Here is a 20487-nt window from a genome sequence, read left to right on the forward strand (position 1 = left end):
GAATTTTTTCAGGGGAACAATTGACTGGACTTTGCATGTGTCTTTGACGGGTGCCACCGGTGGGGCAGGATACGCTCACCTTTTAACGAAAACCTGGTATCATCACTATTTCATTGTGATGCATTAACACATGCCTTGTCATCGTATTGGATGACAATCACTGGATTGTCTGGTCCAGACTCGATATGTATACACACAACATAGTACACCTGTAATACTGCTGAATCAAATATATGCTCATGATATAGCTACAATTGTACAATCGAAGTGGATACATTACCTTCCAGACTCTCACAACCATGAAGTGCGCCATCATCATCCTTGTTCTCCTGCCTCTGGCATACTGCAACATCCTCGATCGTAAGTGCATTGTTAACTGTTTTAGAAAACTCAGGTCGATACAATCTATCGATACAATCACCAGCTCGCTCGCTCATCCGCTCACTCACAACTCCACCCACTCACTCATTCACTCAACTACCCACCCAATCACGCGCTCACTCACTCACTCAAAATCGGCCCCACTCACTCACCAACTAATTCACTTATTCATCCACTCACTCAGCTAATTCATTCACTCCGCTCACTCATTCACTCCACTCACCCACTCATTCACTCTCTCTCACTCACTCACTCACCCGCCCACTGACTCACCCACTCACTATATATGTTCCTGTTCAGAGTTCACCTATCTGTTTGATGTTGGGGAGTTGAAGGCGATTGTACAGAAACTCTTTGATACGGTTGGATCCGACGGTACCGTCGCAGCCTGTGAAGGAGAGTGCACGGTCCTCATCCATCAGAACGCCCTCTTGTCCAGCGGTTGCGACCTCGTCTGCAGATCGTGAGTAAATGGTTGATGTATTTTAATATGTCCTCTTTGATAAGAACGCTGAACCCTTTCTACAGTTTCTTCTAAAAGCAGCGTCGATTACACGACTCCGTCTACATTAAGGACATGTGTTCATGAACATCCCATTAACCCGTGAAGGTTAGAACTGGTCTTCAGCAACCCATGCTTGTCGTAAGAGGCGACTAACGGGATCAGGTGGTCAGGTTCGCTGACTTGGTTGACATATGTCATCGTGTCCCTATTGTGTAGATCATGATGTTGATCACTGGATTGTCTGGTAGGGACTCGATTATTTACAGACCGACACCATATAGCTGGAATATTGCTGAGTGCGGCGTTAAACACCAACCAAGCAACAAACCATCAAATAGTGATGGTGCCTGGCACAAACTCACGCAAAGTCAGGTCAATTGTTCATTTCAAAACAAATGGGAACATGTGGTATGTTATAACAGAAAAATGCGAGGGACATCCTTTTTTTTCACTTGGACGTCAAATTTAGAAATGTCCACATTAACGCCTTTTGAATATCTCAGCTGAGCCTTTTAATGTACGTGTAGTAACTTTTGTCAAATATATTGCTCGAATATGAGTGAGTGAGTTTAGTTTTACGCCGCACTCAGCAATATTCAAGCTATATGGCGGCGGTCTGTAAATACTCGAGTCTGGACCAGACAATCCAGTGATCAACAGCATGAGCATAGATCTGCGCAATTGGGAACCGATGACATGCGTCAAACAAGTCAGCGAGCCTGACCACCCGATCCCGTTAGTCGCCTCTTACGACAAGCACGGGTTACTGAAGACCAGTTCTAACCTTCACGGGTTAATGGGATGTTCATGAACACATGTCCTTAATGTAGACGGAGTCGTGTAATCGACGCTGCTTTTAGAAGAAACTGTAGAAAGGGTTCAGCGTTCTTATCAAAGAGGACATATTAAAATACATCAACCATTTACTCACGATCTGCAGACGAGGTCGCAACCGCTTCACGGGTCTCGAATATGAAGTGAAACTTGACAATTTGACAGTTGAAGAGATTCCTCTCGACATACAGTTCTGTGAAACCTATTCCTGGCCCACTATTGGCGGCTGTGTCATGATGTGATTCATTGAAATATGTTGTATATGGAACAGATATACTTTTGTTCGAGGATATGTAAATGTTTTCTGAAACTTTCATTCGTCCCGACACAAACACTTGTACATCCCTGATAATGTATTCGGATGGGAGTGACCTTGCATACGGGTGGGAGTGACCTTGTATACGGATGGGAGTGACCTTGTATACGGGTGGGAGTGACCTTGCATACGGGTGGGAGTGACCTTGTATACGGATGGAAGTGACCTTGTATACGGGTGGCAGTGACCTTGTATACGGGTGGGAGTGACCTTGTATACGGGTGGGAGTGACCTTGTATACAGATGGGAGTGGGAGTGATACGGGTTGTATACGGGTGGGAGTGACCTTGTATACGGGTGGGAGTGACCTTGTATACGGATGGGAGTGACCTTGTATACGGGTGGGAGTGACCTTGTATACGGGTGGGAGTGACCTTGTATACGGTGGGAGTGACCTTGTATACGGATGGGAGTGGCCTTGTATACGGGTGGGGGTTGCCTTGTATACGGGTGGGAGTGACCTTGTATACGGGTGGGAGTGACCTTGTATACGTGTGGGAGTGACCTTGTATACGGATGGGAGTGACCTTGTATACGGGTGGGAGTGACCTTGTATACGGGTGGGAGTGACCTTGTATACGGATGGGAGTGACCTTGTATACGGATGGGAGTGACCTTGTATACGGGTGGGAGTGACCTTGTATACGGATGGGAGTGACCTTGTATACGGGTGGGAGTGACCTTGTATACGTGTGGGAGTGACCTTGTATACGGATGGGAGTGGCCTTGTATACGGGTGGGAGTTACCTTGTATACGGGTGGGAGTGACCTTGTATACGTGTGGGAGTGACCTTACATGCGGATCGTAAGTCCTGGAGGACTACACAAAATATGTGTTCGATGTGCATCCATGATGATTTTCTGTCCTCTGCCGTAGTAGGACAGTTGGTGGGAAAGGCGTTCTGTTTTGGCCCATAGAAAATGTGTTTAGATGTATGTATTCTTTTTCGCTTGACCTACAAATAATGTGTTCTTGCTTCCAGCCTCCAGTCCCTAGTGAAACGCTTCCACATCGCCTAGACCATGGTCCTGTTTCAAAGAAAACTGTGAAAGATTTATGTGTGTCATTACGTTTTGTAATATCATTGTGTCTTACCATAACAACGTTCGCGTCCTCCACAGTATGAACATACATGGCAACAACAGTTCCGTAATCTTCACCACCAGACAGGTTCTGGTTTCTAGCTGTGCAGTAACAGGTCCTATAGTTTGGCATGAAATGCATGTGGACCCGGTTTTTTGTAAATATATCTTCATCCAATGACCCAATCGATCTCAAACTGTGCAAGTGGATGTTTTGTCAGACAACATAATCACATTGTAAATCACCGATTTTATGCATTTGTATTAACGAATCTGTCTATGTAACTGTCAACAAAATAAACAGCAGAACGCAGACTGCTTGCAGAGGGAGGTAGACCAATGACCTGTAACAGCGGCAGTGTTGGGTCATAAAGGTCAATGCACGTGCAGTTCATGATAGTTACCTGTGCACTGCACAGTTATAGACCGTTTGGATCATTCACATTGACTACTTCTAGCTGTCATCATGAAAGCTTATTCAGATGATGCTAAACGTTTAATTAGGAAATGTGTTGAATTTTTTTAAAAGAGAGCAAACCTTGCAAACCGATTTATAAGGTGTCGGATTACATGAAACGTACAACTTTTGCTCTTGGCATGAAAAAAGAACATCCTGCTAAAATTGTGAAAAATAAACCAACAACCAATAAACAAAACCTTGTACAAAAAGGTAGGCATCCAAAGTTAGATTCTTTTGACATCAGGGTCATCAGAGATGTCATTCGCCGGCTATTTGCTAGAAATGAACACCTGTCCACAAGAAAGTTAAAACACATCCTTGCAGAGGATCACGACATTAATGTTTCTAGGTTTATGCTAAGCAAACTACTGCTCAAATTTGGATACAAGTACAAGAAGGTAGCAAACCAGAAACTTGTAATGTGTGAGAGATCTGATATTGTGAAAATAAGGTGTAACTATCTGAGAGAAATTAAGCAGGCAAGAGAGGATGGGTTCGAACCTATATATCTGGATGAGACCTGGGTCAATGCAAACCATACTGCTGCCAGACAGTGGCTACCCACTGATCCCAGTGATGGTAGGAAAATACCAACAGGCAAAGGTGAACGTTTAATCGTTCTTCATGCTGGTTCCCACAGTGGATTCCTACCTGGGTGTGATCTGGTATTTCGGTCAAAGAGCACAGATGGTAGGGACTATCATACAGAAATGAACTCAACGGTTTTCACACAGTATGTTGAGGAACAATTGTTGCCAGCTCTGCCTTACACAAAGTCTTGTTGTCATGGACAATGCTCCCTATCACAGTGTTCGAGATCCAAACAATAGGTGCCCAACTTCCAATACAAAGAAGTCAGATATGCAGCAATGGCTAACAATAACAATATACAATTTTCAATGAAGGCCACTAAACCACAGTTGTACTCTTTGATTAAACCTAACAAACCTCCACCCACATATAACATTGACAACATGCTACGCCAACACGACCATAAGGTCTTGAGATTACCACCGTACCACTGTGATCTCAACCCAATCGAACTTATCTGGGGAGACCTTAAAAGTACAGTGGCCCGGAGAAATCAATCATTCAAGTTGAATGATGTCAAGCACATTGTCAACACTGCTATATGTGACATTGACATTGCACGCTGGCATGCATGTGTTGAACATGTCAAGAAGGTGGAGAAAGAGTACTGGCTCAAAGATGGCTTGAAGGAGCAAACAGTTAATCCAGTTGTCATTCGTCTGGACACTGATGACTCCTCTGTGGAAGAATGGAGTGAACTTGATGAAGTTTAATTCTGTTATTATATGTACAGATAATAATAGTATCCAGCCAGATATGCTCAAAGAAATATAACTTCTTTTAACAATGACAGCTCTGACTAATTCCAACGACTTATAGTGTAACATAAAACACTCATTTCACATAAAATTATCATGAAAATATAAACATTAACTATCTTTATGCTTAAAGCTATTAGAAATGCATTGCTTAATTTGGAATGTGAACGACATCAAAAAAACACTTTTGTCTTCATTCTATCTTTTCTTCAATGAGTGTGCATGATTGTGTGTGCTTGTGTCCGAGGGAACGGGGCTTTAACAGTTGTTGAGTTCTAACCATAGGTGGTCCGATTAATGATTTAGTGTAAATAAATATACTTTCTGTGTTCTTTAAATGCATTCCCACTTAGGTACTGCATAAACAAAATATGACATTAACATTACAAATTTAAAGATTTTAACCTACAGAATAATTCTCACTAATGGGTTTTTTGGTTAATGTTGAACAACTCAGAGAAACAAACTCCGTATGATGGTTAACAGTTGGCACCCACCTTACCCTATTCAAGACCTGTGACACCTCTTCATTCCTGTCACGTGCACAGCTGACCTGCATTGACGAACGTTGACCTTTATGACCCAACACTGCCGCTGTTACAGGTCATTGGTCTACCTCCCTCTGCAAGCAGTCTGCGTTCTGCTGTTTATTTTGTTGACAGTTACATAGACAGATTCGTTAATACAAATGCATAAAATCGGTGATTTACAATGTGATTATGTTGTCTGACAAAACATCCACTTGCACAGTTTGAGATCGATTGGGTCATTGGATGAAGATATATTTACAAAAAACCGGGTCCACATGCATTTCATGCCAAACTATAGGTGAGGTGATGTGAAATTGGGTTTAACGTCGTGCTTGAGAATATTTCGCTCATATGACGACGTGCATGCGTGTGTATGTGTATGTGCGGTTGCTTGTACTAGCTCAGACTTAAGCTGGTTTTATAGTGCTAGCCCACTGAGATACCATGCCGCAGTGAAGCATGAATACCCCACTCAGACACATTATACTGACTCCGAGCCGACCAGTCCTTGTTGTACCCATTAATGCCGAGCGCCAGACAGGGACCAACAAGTACCATATTATTTTAACGTCTTTTGGTATGACGCGGTCGGGGATCGAACCCGCGACCTTCCGCTCTAACCACTACACCGCGGAGGCGGTGCCAAACTATAGAGCCTACTAATACGCCAGAGAGTGATAGTCCTATGGCGGAGGCTACGAATGAACCGTTATACCCCATGATACACGTGTTATTCATGGTGCGCCTCAAAACAAAGGATGGTTCATGTTATCCAAAGATACGTAACATTTCGGGACGATTGAGAACCATATATATATTTGATATGATTTATCCATGCTGTCCATGAAAGATAAATGTGTCCCGTTGCAGAAAGTGATCTTAGTAGCACTTAGACCGTCTAAACTTTGTGTTAGTGAATGGTAGTTACAATGTACGATCATCGCAGTGCTAAGATACGTAGGTCTCGGGTATCATTGCACGAAAGGGTCCCTAGCGCCGTAATACCGTAACATAGGCGTATGACGCACCCACACCGTATCCTTATTGGTAATGAGCTTGGTAGCTGCTTCTACTGATACGATGACACAGAAGTGGTTCATACCCATGAAACTGTAACAGGAACGGCCTTAACGGCAAATGACCATGATGCTTTGTGTTGTGTTTTGTGTGTTCTGAATCAAAGCCGTGCCGTTCCCAGTTCGTGGATGCAGAGGAGCAATTAAAACAACAACAAATTTCTCAAATAAAGACATAATTTATTAATAAATTATAACTCAACAAAACAACATAAACAATAAGTCAAATCTAACAAATTCCGAGAACAAAAGATCTACAAACACAATTACTTAAAATATTTTATTAATAACCTAACATTTCAATTTTGGAAAGATGATGTTTCCAAAAATTTCCAATTTTGGAAATATCCGCAAGGGGAGATAACTGGTGGGTGATGGTAAATGATTGTTCTGCATGGGCTAATTGCTATAGTGGCATGGGGGCGGCATGAGTGTTTCATGGGGGCGTTAAGGCGACTGGCGGTAGTCTTTGATGTTTGGTGTTGTTTTAGTAATGATTGTTTAAGGGATTAACGAAAGGATTATCGACTTGACTAGTCGAAATTGCTGTGGTGAACACATTTTAAATGGTCAATGTTTTAGGTGAAAAGTGAATTTTGTCACGTTTAGTTTAAGTATGTGTCATCGTAAGCTTATATCTAGTGAGTGAGAGTTAATTTCGTACAAGGGCCACCGACCCATTATACAATTATAAAGATGACAATACAATCCAGCGCCATATATAATATTAAGCTGTATGCTAACATGTACAATGTCTCTTATACTCTATATTCAAAAACTTCGCTCTTTTTGTCAATGCAAGAAATATAAACTTAGCAAGATTGTTAACAGTTGTAGAATTGCAAGACAATAAAAGGTTGATAAATTTAGTTTCACATGGATTATTTATGTAGTATTGTGGGAGCAGGCTGTTTCTCAGATCACAGTAAAATGAACATTCAATAAAGAATTGGTACTCTGATTCAATGGTAAGTACAATACACAGAGGGCAGAATCGCTCATGTTGTATATTTACTTTTCGCCCATATTCCAACATTAAAGGATGGTCTGAACAACGAAAGTTACTCAAAGCAAAACGAATCGTTGCGTTGCCGTCAATCGTTGCGTTGCCCTCCTAGGGGGTCGAGTGATGGTGTCAGCATGCACTAATTTCCACCGGACCCCGTAGTTCGTGCTAAATGGGTTATGTTTGTGAGTGCGAAGCGAGCGTTGTGGAAGCTTGGAACGATATCTTAAATGTGTTCAGATCGCTTCGCGGAAGTTAAAGAATCAAAACTACTTACTAGTTGTAGTACAATATATATATGATTGATGACCAAAAACATTTTCCATGACACAACTTGAAGCATAACGATTTCTTTCTCGGAAGCGAGGTTGTGGTGGAAGTGACAATAATATTGTAAGTAGTGTTATATTGACACCCACCTCGCTGCCAGGAGAGAAATTGTTGTGTTATAAGCTATGTCATGCAAAATCCTAATGGTCAATCAAATACATAGTTTACTACCAGTAGAAAATAGTTTTGATTTTGTAACTCGGTGAAAACAAACCTAAATAGCATTTATTCTCAGACTGGCGGATGTTCGCGACAGGGCGCTGCCATTTTTAGTAATCGTAACATCACGGGCTAAAGTCTGTTAAAGAATTAATGAGATTATGGTTTGTTTTCATCAAGTTAGAAAATCAAAACTACTTTCTACTCGTAGTTAAATATGTATTTGAATCATGCCCAACAGGATTTGGCATGACACAACTTGTAACATAACGATTTCTTCCTCGGAAGTGAGGTGGGGGTCGAAGTGACAATACTGCGCAATAAATTTCTTGCTACATTCACGTGGTTAATGTCCACTCACCAGTATGTAGATACTAGTCAACGTGCGTCTTTATATTTGGTCTTATAATCCTAATTAGCTTATTATCATACTTGTATGCATTTTGAAACTAAATAAAAATCAGGCGATCTGCCTATACTTATAACTTGAATATCTAGACATTTTATCGTTTGCCAATGTAAATCATAATTCGCACACACGCCCTAGTGTATGTTGTCTGTCTCATTACTTCACGACGAAAACAATGATTCTGTGGAATGCTACGACAAATGAATAAAAACAAAATGCAATTATTAAAATTAAAACAGATTAGAGTTATAAGAACAATGTCAGGCTATTACTTTGTTCGAGGAATGTATCCATCAATATCCACAAAAACGAGTGATATGCCATTCACCTGCAGCTGTTCCAAATGATGTGTCTTTTAACAGTCTAATACATGTTTACGAAAAGTGATATATCGTTTCAGGTATTTCACATTGGTATATAGTCTCATTGGTCACCCAAGAGAGCATACCTGGGAACTAATTGCATAATTACCGCCATTCTTTACAAAAAAGTAATTTGGTTAACCGATAATGAGCAATCAATCAATGTCTTGGCGGTTAATCCTTTGAAAGAAGGAAGTTGTTTTACGCAGACACAGACACGACAGAGTGTATTCAGTATAGATTAATAAATTTACATACATAAACACTACCTTTTGACAAATCCGCTGTGTAAGATAAAAGTAATTAATCAATCAGCGTGTTATCGGTTAATCCTTTGATCGATGTTTATAATGTTGAGTATTTACTCCAGACACAAGAAATGCAAAATGGGAACCTTTGTCGGGTTATCTAAGTGGTGTTACCACTAATTATACCTGTTTTAAATTCATTAACTGACCATCAAGTGAATGATGACAAATAACATGTGTAGGTTTATACCACCTAACACGGGTTACAACAGGGGAGTATTAATTGCTGTATTGCATGCAATTTTAATTGCATGTGAAAACCTATGAGCCGACACTATTTTGAGAATACGGACAGAACTTCATTGTTGCATAAGAAATACATATAAGCATTTGCTGTGTGCTAAAACTGTATGTACCTATTTACCTAAGTAAATTGTCAGAGTCTTCTAGCAATGGCAAAGTGGGGTTGTTTAGTTTCCGGATTCAAATAGATCAAATGTCATTTTTTAATATTATACGTAATATTTTTACATGACGTGAATAAATATCGAGGTAAAAAAACCCACAGAAATGGGATCAATTATGATCAGTCATTATACCATCCAGGCATTAGAAAACCTGCAAAAGCCCACTGTGCTTTGATACTTTAATACAATCAGACAAGAACTACCGGGGAAATTTTCAAATAACGGCATCTGATGGGCATCCGCCCTTCCTAATGTCGCACTGTTTAGGTTGAAGAAATTACGGTCATATACGGTAACCGTAACCGAGATGAGCGAGGCTAATCATAGTTTTCACTATCACTAGCGGCTGGCTCGAATAAATAAGGCCCAGCGACACCAGGCAATTACGACAGAATCGTCTATGAAAACAAGTTGTAACTCGGAAGGGGAGCAGGACAAAAGCCACCCGGACAAATGCCACCCAGTTATTTTACCATTACAATTACCACCCATATTGATTTTAATGTTGATTTTGTTGTAGAATTATGTAGACTTTGATGAATAATTTGGTTTCTTAAAAATATATATTCACTTTGATAAAAAAGTTGATTTTCATGTAAAATTTTGATTTCATAGTAATGTTGACTTTTTAAAAATGTTATTGTGTTGGTGGTTTTTATTTTTATTTGGGTGGCATTTGTCCTAGGTGGCATTTGTCCGGGTGGCTTTTGTCCGGGTGGCATTTGTCCTAGGCCCACTCGGAGGCTAGGCAAAGCAGGTGACAAAATTAAATGAGAGCAGATTGTGAGAACATATAGCTTTCATTTTTCACAACAATTGTCACGATTTCTGTTCCTGTTGAGCTGTAGGCTCGTTCGATATCTCGCGATGTCATTATCGCGATAATGCACCGAGGAGATCATCAAAGGAGTGGATTGCTTAAACTTTAAGCAATCCACTCCTTTGATGATCTCCTCGGTGCATTATTAAAGGTCACATGCAACCAAAAAATCAAACATAATTAAAACACAGTTATCACTTATTTATGACATATAATATACATTCTGATTATGAAAAAACTTATAAACAAAATAAAAGCGTACAATCGCAAATCAAAAGTGCAATATTTTGTACTTGGGTTTACTTCCCTAGAAACGAAGCTGCCGGGATACCGAACCCAGTCAGAGCGGGTGGGTGTGCACTCAAGTGTAATGGCTGGTTCATTTGCCGATGCCCTCACGGCTCATTGTGTGTGTATATATAGAGATGTTAGGTTTTGTAAATACGGTGTCGTACTGGGAAGGCTAAAATTTATTTTTCAGATGTCCCGGGAAGGCTAAAATGTATATTTCGGATTTCCCGGGAGGGCTAATTAGGGGAGTATCGCCAAAGCTACGCTCATTGAACCGAGAAGCGTCACGATTTTAGCCTTCCCGGCAATGAACCGTAAATACATGCTCATTTTCTTGTGTATAACAATTTGCAAGCAACAGACATCATAACATGTCATGTGTACAAGTATCACACCTGCCTGTCTGTGTAATTACATAATGTGACAGAGACCGAATTCGGGCCATAAATCAATGCGTTTTGTTTATGGTGTTTAGCCTGATAGGTGTTAAGTTCAAATTGCATGTGGTCAGTGATCGAAGTTGTGTATCGAATATTGTCATTAGCAGACAGGCAGGCAGACACATAGGTGTCAATAAAACAGACACTGAGTTTTGTCTGTGACAACGACATATCTGTGTCACAGTTAGATATTCTGTCAACGCTAAATAATGACATTGCTTTTAAGTATCGAACTGAGAAAGTGACTCGGTAAGAAAAACGTGTGGTGAAATAGACAAATGAAATTATATAAACAGTTAAATCGGTAATCTACTGGTATAACATATAAAAATCTCGCGCCTGTGAAATATCAACAAAACATTTTTAAAAAATAGCTCACACCAAAGCCTTCACCGAGTATTCACCGCTGCGCGAACCTGTTTCACTGCGCATGTGCTATGAGCGCAGCCAAGTGCAGCCCAGCTGTTGAAACCACTTTTCCCCCAAGCGCTGGGAGAAAATTAGTGAATCGCGTTATTTTTCAACTTTATAAGTTACATTTGCATTTTTGATGATTTGTTTCGGTAAGTCCATACCGAAAGGTATCAGAATCTGCAAAGTTGTGTTTTACGTTGCATGTGACCTTTAACATAACGTTAGGAATACTTCTTACCTTTCTTAAAAAAAAATATTCGTTATTTTTGTTACAATCTATTTGAGATTTGATTTTCCTTGACTTCGTTGTGTACTGGTCCGTGGTTGTGGTCTCCAGGAATTTTAGACATTATGTCGTTCAATGTTGAGACTGTTGCTCTGCAGTCTTTCTGACTGCATCTCCATGAGATCCAATATCTCCTTTTCCTCTTGTTCAGAATGAACATATACCGTTAACCATTTACACATAGATATCTTCAACCATGAAAAGTAGGAAGAAACTTCTAGTCTAACTGTGTATTTACCATAACTGAATTTGTGGAAATAATGTTGAAAACTGTCATTTCCAAAATTCTTATAGCAAGTTTCTGCAAGAAAATGAATAACTCACAACTTATGAATTGAGTGAACTAATTTATAAATCAAAGTGACTGTGTGAACTCACTAACATAGATTCAAACTCATACTGGTAGTCTGGTATACATGTCTTATTTCTTTCCTTGAGTGAACACGTTTTTTCATCTTGTAAAATCCCTTAAAACAACACCGTTGTCAAAACATCAAACATCAAACGATTTTTACCTTGACCCAAATGTCTAACCTACCCTTTATCTCGATAATGATACAAGAATGAATATGGGAACCCTTCTCTATGCAATGAATACCTATCAAACAAGCATGGAGTTGCTATTGGCGTGGCGTCGTGTTCTCATTGCAGGTTTTAACATTTTCAAACGTATATAATTGTCACCACAGCGACAAAACTATTTTACAGTTTTGTAAAAAACTTAACAGAAGCATCCAACCTGACCTTACAATGAGCGGTGTGATAATTCAAGACATAGATAATCACAAGCATCTAGACTTGACCCTTCAAAATAACTGTAACTGGGATATTAACATAAAGTCTATTGGCTGGCTTATTATGAAATTAATGTCTTGTCTAAACTGGAATCTTTCAAATGTATATTTGTCTCTGGAATCAACTGTGAGCTTGTGGGCTGATTTCTCTTGATCTATAATTAATGTATTATTAAAACATTCTGTAACGTACTTCTTGTAAATGATCAAATTAATCTAGATACACTTATGATTCAGTAAAAAGGGAATTCATTTGAGTATTTGCTTCAATCCGCACATGTTTGGACTACACAACCAATTTTCTATTGACAAGTTAACAAACTCAAATGGCCTCTCCCTTGTAACAGGTGTTAATTGGAGAATGTATTCTACTACGGTTAGTTCCCATGAAGCAGAATTGTGAAAAACATAGGGTGATTACCTCCAAGACCTGGTGATCTCGAACAAAGGCCAGTTAATGTTTTAACAGGCACAAGGTTGATACGAAAAGTTGAAGGGGTAAAGAAATGAAATAAGCCTAAACTGATATTTGACATTTTCATGACATAATATATTTGGTGTTGCCACAATTAATCATCACAAGATGAAACATATCATGTGAAATATATCTCAACTATCATTTGGAGGGCCTTTTCAACGATCTTCTTAAATCTGCCATGCCAACACCCCAAGTAATAATAAGATACATAATTTTCAAATCATGTATGACCTATTTCAACTTATTACTGACCCTACGAAGGTCACCCAAACCTCACTTTGTTAGATATTAGTAGATTAGTAGATTAATCAATAACTTTGGCGAGACGTAGAACGTATCATCCCCGTAGACGTTGAGTGAACACATGAATCAGTATAATCTCAGTGAGCTAAACTCAATAAATTAACTCAGTAAATTCGATCATATTTCAAAACAAGTTCAGAATTTTATAGCACCCAGTGTCTTAATCCCGTATAACAACACCGACGCAACATGAACGAGATTATACTGTAATAACAAACTCCTACTTTACGGGAATACCCCATTACGCCATGGCACGGGTTCATTTTTATGGCATGTAAATACACTCAGTCAGTCAGTATATCTGGTACGCTGTTATATAGTCCATATAGCGTAGGTGTATGGAATTTGTATTCATACGAACATTGAGAGGGGTAAAAAATTAAACATATTTGCGCTTATGTGGATAACAACTAAAACATACACTTGAAACAGACTTTTGCAAATGCTCGCCATACTAGCGGTAAATAGAACAGTCAATATCAATTTTTGACACATAGAACAAGAAGAAAGCAGATGAGTGAAGTTAAACTAATATATAGAATTGGTTCCTAGTTGGTCGCATAGGACGGCGAATAGTAAACACTTACTCTAAACATAATCCAGACTTTAAAAAATGTATCACTTCACGCGTGAGACGCAGTTGCATTGATATCAAGCACAAAGGGATAATATGAAAATATGGCTTATTCCTGCAGTTTTCATGAATAAATATGTCACATGCAAGATACATTATGTATATCAACAATAAGAACTCTAACAGATCAAAAGAATCGTGAAATAGTTCAGTCTATACACTCATGGGCCGGGGATCCTTGGGAAAAAGGAGACATTGAAAGAAGTAGTGGTAAAATCCTTCCTAAATTTCCAAAAATTTCCAAGCCTTGGAAACATCATCTTTCCAATTTTGGAAATTTTTATAAATGTGACATTTCCAAATTGGAAATTTTTGGAAATCACCATTTTTTTCTTCTTGTGTACTTTCTCCCAACCCTCTCAACTACACATAAACCACCCTCTTAAAATAGCACTAAATCCTACCTACAATCTACTGCACCTACACTAATATACGAAATTCCTACTGGCTGGCTTGTTCCATTACGCTGAAATCCACCGTGCCCTCCCCATTAACAAATGTACCCCAAAATATACAACCTTTCTATTCAACTTCTCTTTATTGGCCGAAAAATAAACTAAAAACCTAACAGGGAGTGGAGTCGGGACTCATTGCTCCGTCACGGAACATCTTGTTGTCCCATCACGGGACATATTGCGGTGAATAACCACACCTGTGACCGGTCGCCGATCATACAGACACTGAACAATTCGTGTTACACGCTTAAATACCTCGCAGCTGCCCTACGTCTTACATAACAACCTCGATACGATTGGTCAGCCAATCTGCCCACCACCAATCAGAATTGCTCATACCAAACAACCTGACTGCAACAGAAAATGGCGGCGAAAACAATTCAACCACCGACGGAACAGAATCAAAGAATGATACCCAAACCTCGCAGGAAATACATTTCCTGCACCCACGACCAACGAAAGGTACAGTTACTAACGCAAGTTAACGACCAACACCAAATGTCTGCACGAAACGAAACACGTGCTCCTCGTTACATTCCTCCCCCCCCTTAGATCAAAGTAAAACTTTACTTTGTCCCCATAATTCTAAATCTAAATCCCAATAATACTCAACTAAATATACAAAGTAACTAAATATACAAAAACTCAACTATAAACAATATTTCTGTGGAAAACATTATAATTAACAAAACCAAATAGACACATTTACAATAAGAGTCCATCAGTTCAGTCAGTGTCCGAAGTTAGCAAATAGTTCATTTCCTCTATGAACTGCTCCCCCCGAGAACATCTCCGGTGTGGCCAGCATCTCCTTTCCTCTTGCGCACGCTGTCGGGTTTGTAAACGATCCGCTGGTAGAGTACCAGATGACTTCATCGTTCCTGCCGGCCTGGTATCCCGGTATCCCAGGATCCCGGTATTCCCTGTTACCAGCGGCCTCCTGGTGGTATGCGGTACCGCTGACATGGTTCTTCAGATGCGATCTGATGTGTTGCCGCGTCGGGAACTTCTTCCCACATCCCTCACACTGGTATAGCGTCACTGTGTCCTTATGGTACCGGGCCCAGTGGTCCATGTATCTGCCCCATGTGAGGAAGTGTGCCGCTCTACAAGCAGGAACCGCACAGGTCAATCCTCCGGAAGGAAAGTCCTCTCGGATGTGGGACTGGAATTGTCGCAATTCTTCTGAATTTGCATGGATCTCCATACTGAACTAAAAAATGAAAACAAAACTATAAAATAAACATCCACAGGGTCTGTACTACGGGGAATAAGGTTTTCGAGGTTTCACATTTCTCCCGCTCCTAGTCTGAAGTAACGGTTCAGATTCCTCTTCGGATTCACTAAGTATAGTTTCACTTTCAGCTAAATTAATATCTAAGTCAGCCCTATCTATCCAATTTTCAGGTGCATTTCTTCCCTCATAAGGCTTCAACTGATCCACATGTACATTTAGACTAGGTGATTGACTATTTTTCCGTAGTTTGTAGGTGAGGGGCGACAGCTTGTCAAGCACAAGATATGGTCCTGTCCACCCAAGACCAAGTTTTTTTCCAGCATCAGTCATACCTGGCCAGTAGAATCTATGTTTCACTGCTAACAATGTTTTGTCTCTACCAAAATGAACAGCAGTTTTACTCATGTGCAACTGCTCGAAAATGGTATCTCGAATTTCTTCCGGTGCAACTAATTGCAAAGTTTGCTCTCCATTTTCCAAAGTATGTTTCCGATAATAAAGCAAATGATTTTGAAGGACAAGAGAACCCCATTGACCCCATAACTATTTACTGTCAGAACAAAAATCAACCACCTCAACGTTTGCAGGTTTTTCCACAGAAGAAACTAATTTTTCCCAGATTGGACCAATACTAGGATCACGTTGCTGCATCTCAAGGAGATCATCTCTTGTCCAAACTGGGATCCAGTTTGGAGTTCTGTCAACTGAACCAGTACCAGAAACAGAGGCTTGCGTCTCCATGGAGACAGAATTTATTGTTATGTTAGGTGCATTGTCAGAAGTCTTATGGTAGGGTTTCTCATCTCCAAAGGGTTCTGAAGCTGTACCTCCCCCTGAACTACACTCAAAACAAGAATCTCTGCCACACTTTCTAACTGGTTTTCGAGACAGAGCATCCGCATTCTTGTGCTTTGGTCCAGCACGATATCTGATCTCAAAATCAAACGTTTCAATTAAACTGAGCCAACGCGCCAACATTCCCTCCGGATCGTTGAAATTTCGTAACCAAATTAATGGTGCATGATCAGTTCTCAACACGAACTTTCTTCCAAACAAAAAGTGTCTGAATTGTTTCAGGAAAGTGACAACGGCTAGTAATTCCCGCTTGGTAGTACAGTAGTTCTTTTGGGCAGCATTGAGTGTATGGCTAGCATACGCTATCACTCTTTCTTCCCCATTTGAATCTGAGAAACCACCGCACCAATCCCATGGGCACTAGCATCTGTGTCTACTACAAACATTCCCTGATCTTTAGGAAACGACAAAACTGGTGCGGTCAGTAAGCACTGCTTTAATTGCTCAAACACTTGCTGGCACTTTTCATCCCATCAATAAGTGACATTTTTCTTTGTAAGTGTAATCAAGGGCACTGCTATTTCACAAAAGTGCTCCACAAAATGGCGATAGTAGCCAACTAAACCAAGAAAACTGCGCAATTCAGACCTGTCTTCAGGTCTTGGCCAGTTTTCGACTGCCTCAGTTTTCTGTGGGTCACAACTAATCCCATTCTGTGAAACAACATGACCTAAGAAATTTACCCGAGTCTGAAACAGTACACACTTCTTGGGCTTTAACTTCAAGTTAGCCAAACAAAACTGCATGAACACCAGTCTCAGGTTTGCCAAAGCACCTTCAAAGTCGGCACCAAAAACAATCACATCGTCAAGATAACACAAACACCTTTTCCACTTCAAGGAGCCAAGGACCCTATTCATAAGCCTTTCAAATGTTGCCGGAGCATTGGTCAAACCGAACGGCATAACATTAAAGTGAAATAACCCAAGATGTGTACTAAATGCAGTTTTCTTTTTGTCTTTCGGTTCCATTTTTACCTGCCAATAGCCACTAGCCAGGTCCGAAGTAGAAAACCATTGTGCTCCACCTAGATTTTCAAGCATATCATCTATTCTCGAAATCGGATATGCATCTTTTTGCGTGACAAAATTGAGCTTGTGAAAATCAATGCAAACTCTGACACTCCCATCTTTCTTAGTTACTAAGCAAACAGGAGCGGACCAGGGGCTATCACTAGGTTCAATGATACCCATTTTTAACATCTTATCCACTTCCTCTTCAACAACTGCCTTTCTAGCCAAAGGTACCCTATGAGGAGGCAATTTGATTGGAACTGAATCATTAGTTTCTATTTTATGAGTTATCATTTCAGTTTGACCAAGTGCTCCATCCTCGCCAACAAACACATCTTGAAACTCACAGACTAAATCTGACAATGACTCTTTTTGCTAAGGAGTTAAGTCGCTGGAACTACCATCCACCAGAGACTGAAGATGAGAGGGAAGTTTTGTTTCAGAAGTTAACTTTTTCTTGTTCAGTATTAGCCTCAACCACCCTTTCAACCGAACAGACTGTTCCCATAACAGAAGCAGGAACAACACATACACTTTTTCCGCTAAGGTTAAGAACTGAAACAACTACCCTTTCCTGATCAGTCTGCACTAAACTCCTAGCAACAAATAGTCCCTGCTTTTGCCAGTGTTTATTTGGTTCAACAATACAGGTGTCAACTGAGGGTTGCCTTTCAACTTGGCATGAAATAATTTGTTTTTGACTGGGCTGATACTCTAACTTTGTCCACAATCCGTAACTTAGCACAATTGTAGGTCAGTTTCTTAAACAACCTGATTTTGCCTTTACACGTCTTAAAAATCTGCTTGCCTATCAATATATCAGCCCTGTATTTCTCAAAGAAGTCCATGCCAAATATGCCAAATAAATCGTCAAGATCAGCTACCACTAAGGCATGCTCAAAGCATAAACCATCAACCTTAATCTCAAAAGTAGCCTGACCTTTAACGTCCAACTGCCTACCATCAGCAGTCACCAATCTAACGTAAACCTGAGACAACTTCTCAGTACTAAAACCTAATCTGGCAAATTCTTTATTGGACAACAGAGAAATGGGTGAACCGGTATCAATATTGTACCATGATTCAACTGGATACTTGTGTAAAGACAATTCTGATCACCCTGTACATTGCGCACCTGATATGTAATCTTAGCACTACTGGAGGGTGCTCCCTTCTTTGTAGTACCAGATTCCTCCTGATCTTTAGAACTACCCAATTGTGGCCCTGTCAGTTGTTGAACGTGACAACTAAGGACTGAAGTTTCGGCCCCTCCCTCAGTCCAAACTAGTTTTCCGAACTGTTAGTTGTTGCCCTATCAGAAACAGTGGACCCCCCGTGTCTTTTCTAGCTGCGGACAGTGACTGATCATATGTCTTTTGTCCTTACAATAAAAGCAAGCACCTGTTCTCATTTCATCACTATATTTTTGCCTGCTAAATGACTGTTTGAACCTAGCCAATTTCTCATCAATGAGCTTGGCTAACATGTCAAAAGTTACTGGACTTTCAGTTTCCCTGGCAACCTGAACATTTGATTCTGACTTAACTAAACAGATTTTTCTGCTCGAAATGAATGATATAATCCTGCCACTCACTAGTTTTGCCATTGAATGTGTCAGGTTGTTTTTCCTTGCGAGTAACTTTGTCTGAACGACCCTGCCCTTGGTTAGCATCTCTCAGAATGGAGGAACGTGGGGTAGTCACTACTCCTGGTACATTTGAACGTACATTGCTACCTGGGGAGCTACCTAAATGCGAAGACCAAGACAAAGGACCTGGTGCACTCGATCCCAAACTCTGGCCACCACCAAACCTATCTTGATCTGACGAGGGTTCGAACCTAACAGACCTACCACCAAACTGACCTGATCGAGAGCTGACAACATAGGAGGAAGCTGTCACGGATCCTGACCCGATGGTATTCCCACACTCATAACCTCCTTTCCCAAAATCTGGCAAAAATGTTTGGCGCCCAGATTATGTTGTGGAGTTGAGGCTCTACGAGAAGGTAATTCGCGAAATGCATCATCACCAACTGAAGGTGATGGCAAACCAGAAAGACCAAACAGTTCAAAATTCATTTTTAAACTAATCCTATTCCTAATCCTTAAAAAAACACACCAAAAAACCCAGTCTTATTTCATGTTAACTTAACCACAAAAATAGTTTTAATTGCAGCACATCTACATCCGGGTCACGGCACCAAATGTAACGGGAACGGCCTTAACCACATATGACCATGATGCTTTGCGTTGTGTTTTGTGTGTTCTGAATCAAAGCCGTCCCGTTCCCAGTTCGTGGATGCAGAGGAGCAATTAAAACAACAAAATTTTCTCAAATAAAGACATAAATTATAACTCAACAAAAACAACATAAACAATAAGTCAAATCTAACAAATTCCTGAGAACAAAAGATCTACAAACACAATTACTTAAAATATTTTATTAATAACCTAACCTACTTTCTCCCAACCCTCTCAACTACACATAAACCACCCTCTTAAAATAGCACTAAATCCTACCTACAATCTACTGCACCTACACTAATATACGAAATTCCTACTGACTGGCATGTTCCATTACGCTGAAATCCACCCGGCCCTCCCCATTAACAAATTTACCCAAAAATATACAATTTTTCTATTCAATTTCTCTTTATTGGCCGAAAAATAAACTAAAAACCTAACAGGGAGTGGAGTCGGGACTCATTGCTCCGTCACGGAACATCTTGTTGTCCCATCACGGGAACATATTGCGGTGGATAACCTCACCTCTGATCGGTCGCCGATCATACAGACACTGAACAATTCGTGTTACACGCTTAAATACCTCGCAGCTGCCCTACCAATCAGAATTGCTCATACCAAACAACCTGACTGCAACAGAAAATGGCGGTGAAAACAATTCAACCACCGACGGAACAGAATCAAAGTATGATACCCAAACCTCGCAG

General features: G+C 40.3%; 1 protein-coding gene across 1 annotated transcript; it reads left to right on the forward strand.

Annotated features, from left to right (window-relative positions):
- The first annotated feature begins 299 nt into the window (after positions 1–299).
- On the forward strand, positions 300–3056 carry LOC124288022. The gene is made up of 3 exons (XM_046724550.1): positions 300–360; positions 682–844; positions 3020–3056. Exons 1-3 carry the CDS (start codon positions 300–302, stop codon positions 3054–3056), a joined length of 261 nt encoding a protein of 86 aa, XP_046580506.1.
- Positions 3057–20487: the final 17431 nt, after the last annotated feature.

The sequence above is a fragment of the Haliotis rubra genome, unplaced genomic scaffold (assembly GCF_003918875.1).
Source record: "Haliotis rubra isolate DU_JTF1 unplaced genomic scaffold, ASM391887v1 Scf41, whole genome shotgun sequence".
Lineage (NCBI taxonomy): Eukaryota > Metazoa > Mollusca > Gastropoda > Lepetellida > Haliotidae > Haliotis > Haliotis rubra.

Excerpts from the sequence above, each read along its gene's own strand:
- LOC124288022 (XM_046724550.1), top strand. The coding sequence starts at position 300 with ATGAAGTGCGCCATCATCATCCTTGTTCTCCTGCCTCTGGCATACTGC. Across the intron at positions 361-681 it reads ATACTGCAACATCCTCGATC|AGTTCACCTATCTGTTTGAT; the intron begins GTAAGTGCATTG and ends GTTCCTGTTCAG. Across the intron at positions 845-3,019 it reads TGCGACCTCGTCTGCAGATC|CCTCCAGTCCCTAGTGAAAC; the intron begins GTGAGTAAATGG and ends TCTTGCTTCCAG.